This window comes from Peromyscus eremicus, chromosome 1 (genome assembly GCF_949786415.1).
Source record: "Peromyscus eremicus chromosome 1, PerEre_H2_v1, whole genome shotgun sequence".
In the NCBI taxonomy this organism is placed as follows: domain Eukaryota; kingdom Metazoa; phylum Chordata; class Mammalia; order Rodentia; family Cricetidae; genus Peromyscus; species Peromyscus eremicus.
Window position 1 is genome coordinate 80486022 of NC_081416.1, and position 14319 is coordinate 80500340.

The following is a 14319-nucleotide window of genomic DNA, read 5'->3' on the forward strand; positions in this document are numbered from 1 at the left end:
GTCATACACAACCCCCACTGGTACTCTCAGGTACTCTACAGGACACACGCACAGGTACATAGCACATATAGAGGAGACACAAAAGAACACATTCTGACACACATGGGCAAACACACACACACACCCGAACACACATGGGTACAAACACATATGGGCACGCAAACACACACACTCAGATGTACAAACACACACAAGCACACACATTCAGATACACAAACACACTTGGATACACAGACAGACAAACGTACATAAATACACACACATACACACAGACACACTCAAATACATATGAGTACACACACAGAGACACACAAACACACATGGTTACACACAGAGACACACTCTCAGACACACAGACACACAAGAGACACACAGGCACACACGCAGACACAGACACACACACACATACACTCAAATACACACACTCAGACATACAGGGACACACGGGACACACACAGGGACACGCATGGACACAGAGCTCACCCTAAGAGCTTGGGCTGAATTTTCAGCTAGGTAACCCTAGTGTGGCATCCACTCCCGGGCTCCAGGCCATTTGCTGGTTTGAGGGGGGCCTTTGGAGGCTGCGACCGTGTACCAGTGCAAGGCAGACACAGTTGCCCCTCTGGAGGCTGTCAGGGCTGACCCTCAGAGTAACCAGGGAAGCTGTTGACAGTGCAGGCCTCTGGGCCCTGAACTGCATCCTGGCGCTCTCCAGGGATGAGGCCTGGATCATGGTCTGGCTTGTGACAGAGCTCTGGGAGATCCCAGATGAGGTTTTCTCCCACTGGAGCCACAGGAGCCGGCGGCACCTCAGCCTCAGTGTGGCAGCGGTTTTTTGGCCTCTGACTACATCCTACCTGCTCAAGTCCTTGTGAAACCACTGCCAGCTCCCAAGCACGTGATCCAGGACTGGCCAATCACTGGAGGCTGGCTGAAGCCCACTGTGATAATTTTAGGGGTGTGATGTGACCAGGAGAGTTAGCCAAAGGCGCTTGACTGCTTTATTGAGAAAGAGGAACTGTGGGGAGAGATGGCTGAGATGTAGGTGGGAGAAGGCAAGGCCTGAGCTGAGATGGAGGATGATGAGTCCTCACGAAAGCACCCGAGTGCCTGAACCCAGATGGATTCTGGATCTCTTTGTTACAGGTGTCAGTGGCTCCCTGCTTTGCATAAACGAGTTTGAACTGGGTCACTCCCCTCCAAGGGTCTCACCAACACACCAGCCAGTTCTCCTTTTTAAGAAGTGCTTGCAAGGCTCAGAGAATCATTCAGCCTGTAAAGTGCTTGTAGCCCCAGCAGGGAAACCTGAGTTGGATCCTCAGAACTCACATAAAAAACCCAGGTGAGGGCTGGAGAGCGGTCTCAGAGGTTAAGAGCACTTGCTCTTCCAGAGGATCTAGGTTTGATTCCCAGAACCACATGGTGGCTCACAACCATCTGTACCTCCAGTTCCAGGGGATCCAATGCTCTCTTCAGACCTCCATAGGCACCAGGCACGTACATGCAAGCAAAACACTCATACACGTAAGATAAAATAAATTGAAAAATAATTTAAAATACAGTGAAATGGTGTTTGTAATCTCAGAACTGGGGAGGTGGAGACGGGCAGATTCCTCAGGCTTGCTGGTTGGTCAGCCTTGCCTAAGGAGAAATGACATCTGGGATTGTCCTCTGACCCACCTCTGACAGGTACGTGTGCAAATACACCCGCACACCCCCTCAACCCTTTGCAGATGTATGAAACAGGCACTGGGTCCTCTCAGTAAACCTTAGGTTATTAGCGAAAATAGATTGTCACCAGTCTCTCTGGACAGCCATGGCCTGTGCTTGGGAAACTTACCAGCCTCATGGCCACCTTGCACCCCTGGGCCTTGCAGGCGCTTCCTGGGACTGGACTGCTGCTATTGTGGCTGTCCCCAAACAGGTCGAGGACCACTGTGTGGTTAGGGTTCCGTTCATCAATAAGGACCAGGGGTGTGTGGTTCCAGATGGCAAAGTTCAGGGTCCTGGTGGTGTTGGTGTGAGTGGGCTCCGGAGCCAGAATCTTGTCCAAGACAGTCTCCATCAGTTCATCCAGGTCCTTCAGCAAGTGCTTGACCTTGGAGTACCTAAGTGGGGAGAGGTCAGGTCAGGTGGGCAAGGGGCTACCACAGAAAGAGCATGCAGAGCCTGGGGTCTTCTTGTGCCCCAACATATAAGAACTTGCCACCAAAGGCAGGGCCTGGTGATGCACACATATAATCCCAGTTATTCTGGAGACTGAGGCGGGAGGAGTATAAATTTAAGCCCAGTCTGGGCAAGGTAATGAGATCCTGCCTCATTCTTTATTTCTTAAAGAGTTAGAGATGTATCCTAGTGATGGAGTGCCTGCCTGCATGTGTGATGCCCTGGGTTCAACTCAGACATCACCTCTCTCCCATTGCATTTCTCTCCTTCCCAGGGGCTCCATGTTGGAAGAGTGACCAGGCCCTGTGGAAGGGATGGATCCATAGAACAGAGTGCCCACTTGGTCACCCATGCCCAGGGCACACATACATCGGGGCCGGGTGGGCCAGCCTTGGTGAAAGGGCTTTTCCTGCAGGAGGCCGATTAAACCCAAGATGAGAAAATGAACGGCCAGAGCTCTGCAGCTCAGCTCTGTCCACAGCACCAAGCTGTTCAGGAGCACACAGAAGGAGGAGGGGAGGGTGGGGGTCTCATGGGTGGTGGTGTTATCCCAGGGCAGATGTCCACAGCTGCCTCTCACAGTAAGTCTCTGCATGGGCTCTGGGTTCAAATCCTGTCATATCACTTAAAACCTGTATGGCCTTGGACAGCTTAGCCCTCTGAAGCTCAGTTTTCTCACTTAGAAAACAGAGGAAGGGGTAAGAAAGGGTCCCTCAGAGAGAGTTGCTGTGGTTATTAATGTTGTTGTACTAGTAATCTCTCTCTCTCTCTCTCTCTCTCTCTCTCTCTCTCTCTCTCTCTCTCTCTGTGTGTGTGTGTGTGTGTGTGTGTGTACTACTTGTAGGATGTGCCCATGGAGGCCAGAAGAGGGCATTGGGTTCCCTGGGGCTGGAATTATACTCAGTTGTGAGCACCCACAGCGGGTGCTGGGACAGAGCTTGGGTCCACTGCAAGCTTTCTTCACCACTGCGCCATTAAAGTGCTTAACATGAGGACCTGAGTTCAGTTCCCAGCACCCTTGTAAACAGATGGACTGCCCTTTAGACCCCGTGCTGGGCTGACGAGGCAGGCAGATTCCCTGGAGCTTGCTGGCCAGCCATGGGGTCCAGCCCCACTGAAAAACCCTGTCTCAAAGCACAATGGGTGCTGTTCCCTGAGAAATGACTCCTAGGCTGACCCCTGGTCTCCACACACATGAATGAATGCACACACAAATACAAAAGCCAAAGGAACTTTTGAGGATTGGGAAGGTAACCACAAGGGAGTGTGAACTCCCTTCTAGAACTTTCCTTTGGACAAGAATATCATCTATCACTCCATTCTTGAATTTGCCAGGCTGTTTTACCCCTGGGCCTTGGAACACACCATGTCTATAACCTGAGCAATGCCTCCATCCCTCCGGGCTAACTTCTCCTTACGCCTCGAGACAGTTTTTACTGACTGGCCACCTGTCCCCTCAGTCCTGATTGGATGGGGGTCTATTCGTCATCACACCCTGAAGCCTTCTCGCTGTGTAAGAGACAGCATGGCAGGATGGTTAAAACGTGGCCCTTCTGAAGTTAGACCAGGCCTGGGTCCAAGTTCTAGGTTTCTCACCCTGAGTGGTTGAACAGATGCGCGCACCCCTCTGAATCTGTATTTCCTCATCTATGAACTGGGCTTGCTGCAGGAATGCCCCCTCCAGATGGGCGGTACATGAAAGAACTGTACCCCTTCCCCTAAGCGTAATCTGCCCAAGCACTGGGGGAGTGGGGATGAGTCTCTGATCATCAAAGTCATAACTCAATATTTTTGGAAAAGTCTTTTAAAATTTAGGGCTTAAAATTAAAAATTTGTTATTTTATTTGATTTTTATGAGTATTTTTCCTGCATGTATGTATGTGTATCGCACACTTGCGGGTTTCAGGTTCTCTGGAACTGGAGTTATAGACAGTTGTGAGCTGCGTGTGCGTGCTGGGAGCTGAACCTGGGTCCTCTGGAAAAGCAGCCAGTGCTTTTAACCACTGAGCTGTCTCTCCAGCCTCCAAGGTATCTTTTTTTTCATTTTTAATCATTTTTATGTTTATGGGCATTTTGCCTGTATATATGTCTGTGCACCGTGTGCATGTCTGGTGCCCAAAGAGGCCAGAAGAGGGCACTGGATCCCTGGAGCTGGAGTTACAGGCCATTGTGAGCTGTCATGTGGGTGCTGGGATTTGAACACAGGTCCTCTGGAAGAGTAGCTGGTGCTCTAACTGATGAGCCATTTCTCCAACTCCAATATGGAAAAAATCTTAATGGTTCTTTCCTCTGACAGGTTATACAGAGGGCAGTGGCTTGGATCTGTTCATTGCTAAAATTGCTAGCATGTGGAACAGTGTCTGGCACACAGTAGATGCTCAATAAACACAAATTCAATATATCGATGCAGCATTGCTGAAAGCAGGAAGTACCATTTATATAGTGTATATGGTCTTGTTTTTGAAACAGGTTCTGGCTGTACAGCCCAGGCTGGCCTGGAATTCATCATCCTGCCTCAGCCTCTGAATGCTGGGGCTATAGAAGCTGCCTATGCTCCAGTAGATGGTTCTACATCCATAAACATACAGGCTTATGGACTTAGTGGGCTTTAAAAAACAGAGGAGAGAGAGAGAGAGAGAGAGAGAGAGAGAGAGAGAGAAAGAGAGAGAGAGAGAACGAGTTGGGAGAAAAAAGGGGGATAAGGGGGGAACTGGAGGGGAGGGATTTTATCCAAATACATTATATGCACAAATGGATATTAAATAAACAATTTTTAAAAAGAAGATGGACAGTGCCCAAGGCACAACACCGGAGGCTGACCTTTGCTCCACTCCAAAGTTACTTAGATCTAGACATCCTGTGGCTCTCTTTAAGCTGAGGAAGCTTAGGATTTTTTAAGTCTTATATGTTGCAAAAGTGAAAGCAAAAAGTGAAAGAAAAAAGAAGGAACAAAACAGAAAGACTGGAGAGAAAAGGAGACATGGGAACGTAGGGAGGGAGGAAGAGGAGGGACAAGGGGAGCCAGCTTTGCTCCGGGGACCACCTACTGGAAGGGGCTGGAATTGCAGACGGTGACCGCCGGGAAGTTCATGGTCTTGAAGCCCATGGAGAGCGAGACGCTGACCTCCCAGCTCAGGTAGGTCTGGATGAAGACGCCCCACTGCCAGCACACGAGGCAGGCGAAGAGCAGCGTGAGCAGGAACCACACGGCCTTCTTCTTGGGCCCTTCGCAGATGATGCGTTTGGGGCCGTGCGTGTTGGTGTTGTTGCAGTACCAGACCAGCAGCTCCTTGTAGGTGTAGCCCGGGCCCTTCTGCAACCGGTGCAGGCACTTCAGCAGGTACTTCTTCACTGGCATGGTGGCACCTGCTGGCACATGGGATGCCATCAGACAGGACACCGTTGAGGAGGTCACAGGACAGAGACAGGTTGCAGAGCCCAGCCCCCTCTCCATCCCTCCTTCGGCCACCCGCCGCTGTCTACCCTTCCACCTATCTATCCATCGAACAGAAACGTGCTTATTGAGTGACTGCAGCTTAACTCAACTAGTGTCTCTGGATTCGGTGATGAGCAAATCAGACAAGATGTCTATGCCCTGCATGTCCCTCCCCCAGCCCATGCTGGCCTTGAACTTACCTCTATCCCCCCTGTCTCTGCCTCCTGCCAGCTCTGGGATTACAGCCATCACTACCATGCCCATTCTAGTGACTGAGGTTTTTCAACCCCCAGGGAATGCCCAGCATAGTAGACCAGTTGCTAGATTTCTCAGCTCAGGTTTCCCATACATAACATCTTGACATACCTAATTCTTTCATTTCATTAAAAAATTCTCTCTTAAAATTTTTATTTGATTTATTGTGTGTTCGAGTATGCCAGTGCATGCTGGTGACAACCTTCAGGAGTCTGTTTTCCCCTTCTACCATGTGAGTCCTGGAGATTGAAGTCAGGCCATCAGGTTCAGTAGCATTTGCCTTACTGTTCTCTCTCTCTCTCTCTCTCTCTCTCTCTCTCTCTCTCTCTCTCTCTCTCTCTCTCTCTCTCTCTCCCCAGAAGAGCTGAGTTTGGCAAATGCTCTGTCTCTGACCTCCACCCCAAGCCCTGTCACAGCTAACTTATAGAATTGCCGAGAAGGTGAAAAACATGTGCGAAGTCCAGAGCCCGGCCACCCTAAATGAGGCGTCAACGGGACAGGGCTGGTGCTGATAAAATAAGCCAACAGAAATACTGAGCTTCCAAATGGGACCAGCACAAAGACTGAGGCTCTGCACCCTGAGATCCTAGAAGCATGAGAGGGTGATGGTTAAAAAGAAGGTCTCTGTGTAGGCATGGTGGTGCCATCTTGTAATCTCATCATTTGGGAAGCTGAGGCAGAAGGATTGTCATGAGTCCAAGGCCAGCTTGGGCTACAGAATGAGACCCTGCTTCATAGAAAGCGAGGGCTTGGGGTCTAGTGCAATGGTGAAGCACTCACCTGTGGGAGGCTTTGAACTCCAGAAAGAGGGAGAGAAGAAGGAGGGTGAGGAAGAAAGGAAGGGAAGGAGAGAGGGAACAGGGAGGAAGGAAGGGATGGGGAGAGAGGGAGGGTGAGAGAGAGAGAATAGGAATATGAGATCTTGAGGTCCTATCCCCAATACTATAAAACATGAAAATAAAAAAAGAAAATGTAGCTAAGTTGGCATAGTGCTTGCCTAGCATGCACAAAGCCCTGGGTTTGAGACCCAGCACCACACAAACGGTGTATGTGGTGCACACCTACAACCCCAGCAGAAGGATCAGAGTCATTCCCAGCTACACAGTGAGTTCAAAACCAGCTTGACTATAGGAAATCCTGTCTCAAAACACAAAATGTGAGATTTGATTGTCACCCACATTTTATATGTATATAACTTGCCCATAAGTTGGGAATTCTCAGGGGGGCAAGAAAGATGGTTCATTTCAATAATCACCAATTGCAGAGGGCCAAGCTCAGTACCTGGCTGCATGGGGGAAGGCATTAAGTTTTAGATTTGGAAAGAATACTCCAGCAGCTCCACAGATCAGGTTGGAATGGAGTGGGTGGTCTTAGAGCACTGGGTGGTAGCTGTGGGTCAGGGAAGACTCTTAGACCTTTCTAGACCTGTCTCCCAGGGACACAGGAAGCAAGGCTCATGCAGAGATTACTAATAATTGCCACCATGCCTGGTATGAGTGAGCTTCCGGGAATCCCCCTGCCCCCAGCAGTCACCCTAGCCATGGGTTCCTGCTGTCTCAGCTAAGTCCACCTCCAAGGTCAGCAGCAGAGGCTATTCCTCCTCAGAGCTATCCTGACTCTGAGCTGGCATGACACTTTCCTGTGAGAGCCACTGCTGGGGATACTGTGGTGGGACATTTGGCACCTGCTGATCCCATCCATATCCCCTCCGCCTTCCCCAACAGTTCAGGGGAACCCTGGCCTCTCCCATGTCACTTGACCTTAGGGAATGTATGTCTTCCCTAGCCATTGTCATAAGCACCACGGAAACTCAATCCTGCCACTTTAGGCTAGAGCAACAGAGGAAGAGACCTCCACTTTAGCTAAGGCTTCTGACATGGTAGTTCCTGTCAGCACACAATAGAACAAAATCAGTCTGAGGAGAGCAGAGCCTCAAGCCAGTAAGATGTCAGTTCAACAGTTGGATCTAGCCATGCCTCAAGCCATCTGTTTGAGGGCTGTGGGACCCAAGATGTTTTTTCTTTTGCGTGCTGATCCAAATTGGGCCTGTCATTTGCAACTATTAGAAGGTTAAGAGAAGGAGTTCATCTCTCTTTACCCGGTGCTACAGTTACTCACTTGGATGGCTCCTTCCTTAAGCTCTCAAGCTCCCTGGGGCAGGGGGAAAGGCAGCAGCTTTCCCCCAGCATTACACCCAGCTCTCCGCTGAACAGCCAAATACAGCATGCTGGGTATCCCTTTCTGCACCATCCGAGTGTGTCCACACCAGCCTGGATACAGTGGCATCCTCGTCTTTCCTCCAGTAACAGGAAGGGACCAGAGCGCCAGGGACCTTGCCATCTCTATGGTCTTCATTCTCTGTGGGAATCAAACTCCATGGCCTCCCAAGCCGTTGTGGCTGTAAGGTGAGCACTCACAGACTTCTCCAGCTCTAGCCTCCCTCAGCAGGCCTGTCTTCTGCTCTCCTAATACGTACAGCAGAGGCTGCAAGAGTGTCAGCACACTGTTCCAGCTGCTTTAGATGTCGCTTTCCTCTAATCCATTATTCTTATGACTGGAAAGTGCAAAGAGGATGAGGCTGGTCTCCTTGGCACGCTCCAGCACCCCAAGGCCTCACAGAAACCAGGGTGTTAGTTGCCAACAATGTCTTTGGCAGAAAGAAACAAAGGGCATCTCTTGGGTCCTAATCTTTTCCATTCTCATTTAATCCTTCTGGTTCAGTCAAGGAGAAAGTCGAAGCTCTGTACAGGCCTCTGATCCTCGATAATCTCCTAGCTCAACAGTGGGGCCTCTGGCTCAGAACAGAGTCAGATACAGCATCTGGTTAGAATACACAACATTTGTGTTTTCACTGAGCTGGTTTGTTTTTTTTAATGTTCCGAGGCAACCTTGTAGTTCATGCTGGCCTCATGCTCCCTAGTTACCAGAGGATGGCCTTGAACTCCTGATCCCTCTGCTTCAACCTCCTGTAGTGCTGGGATTCCAGGTGTATGCCATCACACCTGTCTTGTAATTTGTGTTAATTTAATATTTTTTTTATAGCGCTGGGGATCAAACCCAGAGCATGTAAGGCAAATGTTTTGTCATTGAGCTACATCCTTATCTCTTTATCATTATTATTATTGTTATCATTATTCATTATTATTATTATTATTATTATTATTATTATTATTATTTGGTTTTTTGAGACAGGGTTTCTCTGTGTAGCTTTGTGCCTTTCCTGGGACTCACTTGGTAGCCCAGGCTGGCCTCGAACTCACAGAGATCCGCTTGGCTCTGCCTCCCGAGTGCTGGGATTAAAGGCGTGCACCACCACAGCCTGGCTATCATTATTCATTATTAACAGGCATGCAGACAACACTGCTCACTGGATTTATTTTTAGTTTTTAAACCACATTTATTTATTTATTTATTTATTTATTTATTTATTTATTGTGCGAAGGCCTGATGGCAGCCTTGGTTATTGCTCCGCCAGCACTGTCCACCTTGTTTTTTTGAGACAGGCGCTCCCCCTGACCTAGATCTCTCTGAACAGGCTAAGCTGGCTGGCCTCTCTGGCTCCAAGCATTAGCAGTGTCTGCCTCTCTGGTGTGGGATTACCATGTGAGTCACCACACTTGGTTTTTCATGTGGGTCCTTGGGACTGAACTCTGGATCTTGTGCAGCAAGCGCTTTACCAACTGAGCAAGCGTCCTTTCAGGTCTTTGCTTTTCAAAAGACGTTGGAATACTACATTGCTTGTCTAGAACTTGCCGTTCTCAGCACTACAGCCGCTCCCTTGCAAAATGGCACCTTTAAGAAAATGAAGGAGACTGGAGAGATGGCTCAGCAATTAAGAGCACTGGCTGTTCTTCCAGAGGTCCTGAGTTCAATTCCCAGCACCCACATGGTGGCTCACAACCATCTGTAATGAGATCTGGTGCCCTCTTCTGGCCTGTAGGCATACATGCAGACAGAACACTGGATACATAATAAATAAATAAATCTTTAAAAAAAAATGAAGGAACAAGCAAGTGGAGAGGACACTTGTGACATACAAGTTTGACACAGAACTTGAATGCCAGATCTATAGATACTCACACAAATCAGAAGGTAAGCAAGGACACGGATGGAGTCAGCTCAGATAACCAACCACAGGTGGAATGGATGAAGAAGATGTGGAAGCTGGCTATGGTGGTGAACACATGTAGTCCCTGGATTTGAGAGGCCAAGGCAGAAGGATTGCAAATTCAAGGCTAACACAGTAAGAGTGTACCTCAAAACAAGACCAAGCAAAGATATAAACTAGTAAACAAAACTCCAACCAAAAAAGAAAAATAAAAAGCAATGGAACATTATTCATCCATTAAAAAGAATGTAAACTGGGCTGGAGAGCCAGCTCACGGGTTAAGAGGGCTTGCTGCTTTGCAGGGGACCTGGGTTTGGTTCCCAGCACCCACATGGTGACTCACAAGCACCAGTAGCTCCAGTTCCAAGGGATTTGATGCCCTCTTCTGGACACTGTATGCACATGGCACACAGGTGTTCCTGCAGACAAAGCACCCATACACGTAGCCAGTGGCTGGGAAGGGCAGTGATGAAGGAGAGGGTGAGGATGAAGGCCTGCTAGCAGGGACCAGGAGGAATAACTTTCACTTTCTACAGTACAGTGGCTAACTAGCTGATAATAGCTAATTGGGTATTCAGAATAGATGTAGAGAGGATGGTGACTGTTACAGCAGAAAAAAAGGACTAATGTTTGAGGTGACAGACGCATCAGTTGTCCTGTTCTGACCATTGACTGTTGTGTTCATGAATGGAAATCTCATACACTCACTGACAAAATGCCTGTGACTGTACCAGTTAACATCTGAAAATACCAAAACACCAAATTCACCAGTATAAGGTCGGTACCACTAATTTACCACAACCAACACTGCCAGCTTCACTTTATGATTTGAACAGAATAAAAACCATCCTCAGAGACAACCTCTTTGCCTGGTGGTCCTGGGGATTGAACCTGTGGCTTCCCACATAAATGTTCCTCTTTAAAATGGGAAAAGGAGGCTTTTCTGTGTGTTAAGAGCACTTGCTGAACTTGAGGACCTCCTGTACCCATGTAAAAAGCTGGATGTGACCACACTTGTGCCTGTAACCCCAGTGTAGTGACGAGTAGAGACAGGAGGATCAATGGCACTTGTTAGCTCCCAGTCTTAGCTCCAGGGTCAGTGAGAGACTCTGTCTCAGGAGAATAAAGTAAGTGGTGATAAAGAGGGACATCTGACATCCTTCTCTGGCCTCCTTATGGGTGACCACAAAGGGACATACTGCACACATATGCACACTAGAAACACACACACACACACACACACACACACACACACACACACAATAGCAAAAATGTCAAAAGATTTGAAAAAAATCATAAAAGAAGATTATGAACATAAGAAAGATGTCTCTGTGTCTTTTCTCACTGGGAAAGCCAAATCAAACCACAGCAGGATACCACTTCCCATGGGAGGGCCGATTGCTCTGAGTGGTAAGGATGTGAAGCAACATGTAGGGTGGGAGCTGAGGTGGAATCACTTTGGAAAACAGTTGGAGACTGTCTTAGTCAGGGTTTCTATTGCTGTGATGAAACACCATGACCAAAGCAACTAAGGGAGGAAAGGGTTTATTTGGTTTATGCTTCCACATCACTGTTCATCATTGAAGGAAGTCACGACAGGAACTCAAACAGGGCAGAAACCTGGAGGCAGGAGCTGATGCAGAGGCCATGGAGGGGAGCTGCTTACTAGCTTACTCTTACAGCTTGCTCCGCTTGTTTTCTTATAGAACCCATGACCACCAGCCCAAGGATGGCTACATCCACAATTGGCTGGGTCTTCCCACATCAGTCACTAACTAAGAAAATGCTCTATAGACTTGCCTGTGGCCAGATCTTACGAGACATTCTCTTATTTGAGGTTCCTTCATCTCAGAGGACTGTAGCTTGTGTCAAGCTGACGTAAAACTAGTCAGCACAGAGACATAAATTTGAATGACTGGTAAGATGGTTCAGCGGGTAAAGGTGCCCATTTGAAACCCAAAAACCTGAGTTTGCTCCCCAGAACCCACATGGTGGAAAGAGAAAGCCGACTCTTTCAAGTGTCCTGTGACCCCCACATACTCATCATGGTGCCCCTAAAACAAAAATTAAAAATGCAATACAAATTAAAACAAATAATTCCCTTTAAAAATTAAGCTGAATGACATCTCATGTGATTCAGTAATTCCACTTTTATTTATCTGAGAGAACCAAAAGTGTGTGCATGCACAAAGGTGTCCATGCCTCTTCATAGCAGCCTTTATTTATGATGTTCAAATTTCCATCCGTTCATATCTGCAGTGGAATACTATTCAGCCACAAACAGGAATCAATGATTAATACACAGAACATGGATGATTATGTACAACCATTATGCTGAAGAAAATGAGCCAGACACAAAAGAGAATACCCCGTAAGATTCCCTCATAGAAAGCTGAACTAATTTATTGAAACAGAAAGTGGATTAGAGACTACTGTGTCTCATGGAAAAGGCTGGCTAGAAAGTTTCACAAAAGAACATTCTAGAGATGGTGGACTTGTTCTAGATTGGTCCTGGGATGGTGACTAATTTGGATGCATTAATCTACATATTTATAAAGATTATTTTTTTAATTTTAAAATATTTTATTTACATGTGTGAGTGAATGTCTGTGTGAGTATAGGTATCGGATCCCCTGGAACTGGAATTACTGACAGTTATGAGCCACCATGTGGGTACTGGGAATCGACCTAGGTCCTCTGGAAGAGCAGCAAGTGCTGCTCTTAATCCCTGAGCCATTTCTCCAGCTCCTAAAGATTGTCTTTATGTAGACTATAGATCAGTAAACTTTGGATAAAATGTATCCATTGTCATTCTACATGTATGAGATTCTGCATTAAATAAAAATCTAGATTTTTTTTTTTAAACTTTGAAAACACATCAGCAATTGTCCCAGCATGGCAATAGCTGCTGGACGTGTCTGCCACTCTCCTTAGTTCGCCCCATTTGTGGATGTTTTATACCCAGCCCTCTGTTCCATCTTCTTTACTAGCTGCTATGCTTACGTTGACATTGGACTTTGTGATCATTGTAAACTGCAGAAATTCTTTCATTGAAATCCCCTGTATTTATTTTTGTAGCAAAACCTCAGATGATCTGAGGAACTAGGTATGAGCAGCCTGAGTTTGACACTTAATTGAAGGTTAACCTGAGCACAGACTCGACTGGTTATTGGGAAAGTTTCCGTGGTCATGTCTGTGCTGGGGAGCCACAGAACATGACTGAGGCTTTGTTCTCAAGAACCAGCCAGTGTCAGGGCAAGGGGTGGAGCTGACTATGCTAGGCAAGAGAAGCTGAAGGCTAGCCTTTGTTGAAGAGGTGAAGTCTCACTATGCTCCCCAGGTGGGTCTGGAACTCCTGGGCTCAAGGGATCTTTCCACCCCAGTCACGTGAGTGCTGTGATTATAGGTGTGCACCACCACACTCGGCTTAAGGGAAAATTTAAAGGGAGGGCTCAGGCTCTTTGGGCACATCACTTTGATTTTTCAGTCCAAGTATTGTGTGCACCCCGGGGGCACCTGCATCTGTCTTCATGTCTCAGCAGACTGAAACAACCAGGGCTTCCTAGACAAACGACTGATACTGCCTTTGTTATAGGAAACACAAGGTGGCCTTGAGCTGCCATCACACCAGAGAGAAAGGCAAATACCAAAGTCTGTTGGAGTCTGTCGGAAAAGGTGCCTGGGAAAGGTTCTCATGGGCAGCGGTGGGCACCTTCACAATGTAAAACAAAAGATTAGAACTGGATCAAGACACATTGTGTATTAAAATCCCATGGGTTCAAGGGGACACCAAAAGTGGGAAGGGTGAGTAAAACAGTAGCCATTAGAAAATAAATGCCATCGATAAATGGACCCCAGGAAACTAGTGCACTCCGTGAACTCTCCACTTAAAGCAAGAGTCTGTAAATTACAGCTTAAAACCTACTTTTGTGGCCTAGGTCTGTGATGTCCTTAAGCTAAGAGTGAATTATGCACTCTTGTGCGTGTGTGTATGGTATGTGTGTGGGCGTGAAAGCACCCATGTGTGTGCCCATGGAGACCAGAAGTTGACATCCCATATCTTCTCCTATTGTTCTCCATCATACTTTTGGAGGCAGGGTCTTTCACTGAACCCAAAGCTTGCTGTTTGGGGACAGACTGACTGGCCAACAGGGCCCCAGGGCCTGCAGACATGTCTCTGCACCCCTAAGAGCTGGTTATAGCTATGCACCACCCTGGTCAGCTTTTCCATGGCTGCTTGAGAATCCAAACTCAGGTCCTCATGCTTTCTTGGCCAGAACTTTACTCACTGAATTTTATTTATTATTTATTTATTTGTTTGTTTGTTTTGAGGCAAGACCTCACTGTGTAGCCC

At 47.6% G+C, this 14319-nt stretch overlaps 1 protein-coding gene across 2 annotated transcripts in view; it reads right to left on the bottom strand.

The window, feature by feature from the left end:
* Scnn1b (sodium channel epithelial 1 subunit beta) overlaps window positions 1-14319 on the bottom strand; it is a 63492-nt gene that overhangs the window by 18368 nt on the left and 30805 nt on the right. The window contains exons 2-3 of one of the 2 annotated variants that reach the window (XM_059267476.1): window positions 5214-5532; window positions 1841-2108 (exon numbers count right to left, since the gene is read on the bottom strand). In XM_059267476.1, coding sequence (XP_059123459.1) covers window positions 1841-2108; window positions 5214-5524 — 579 coding nt within the window. In that variant the 5' untranslated portion in view covers window positions 5525-5532. The remainder of the gene's footprint in view (window positions 1-1840; window positions 2109-5213; window positions 5533-14319) is intronic. The other variant, XM_059267485.1, reaches the window with a different exon arrangement.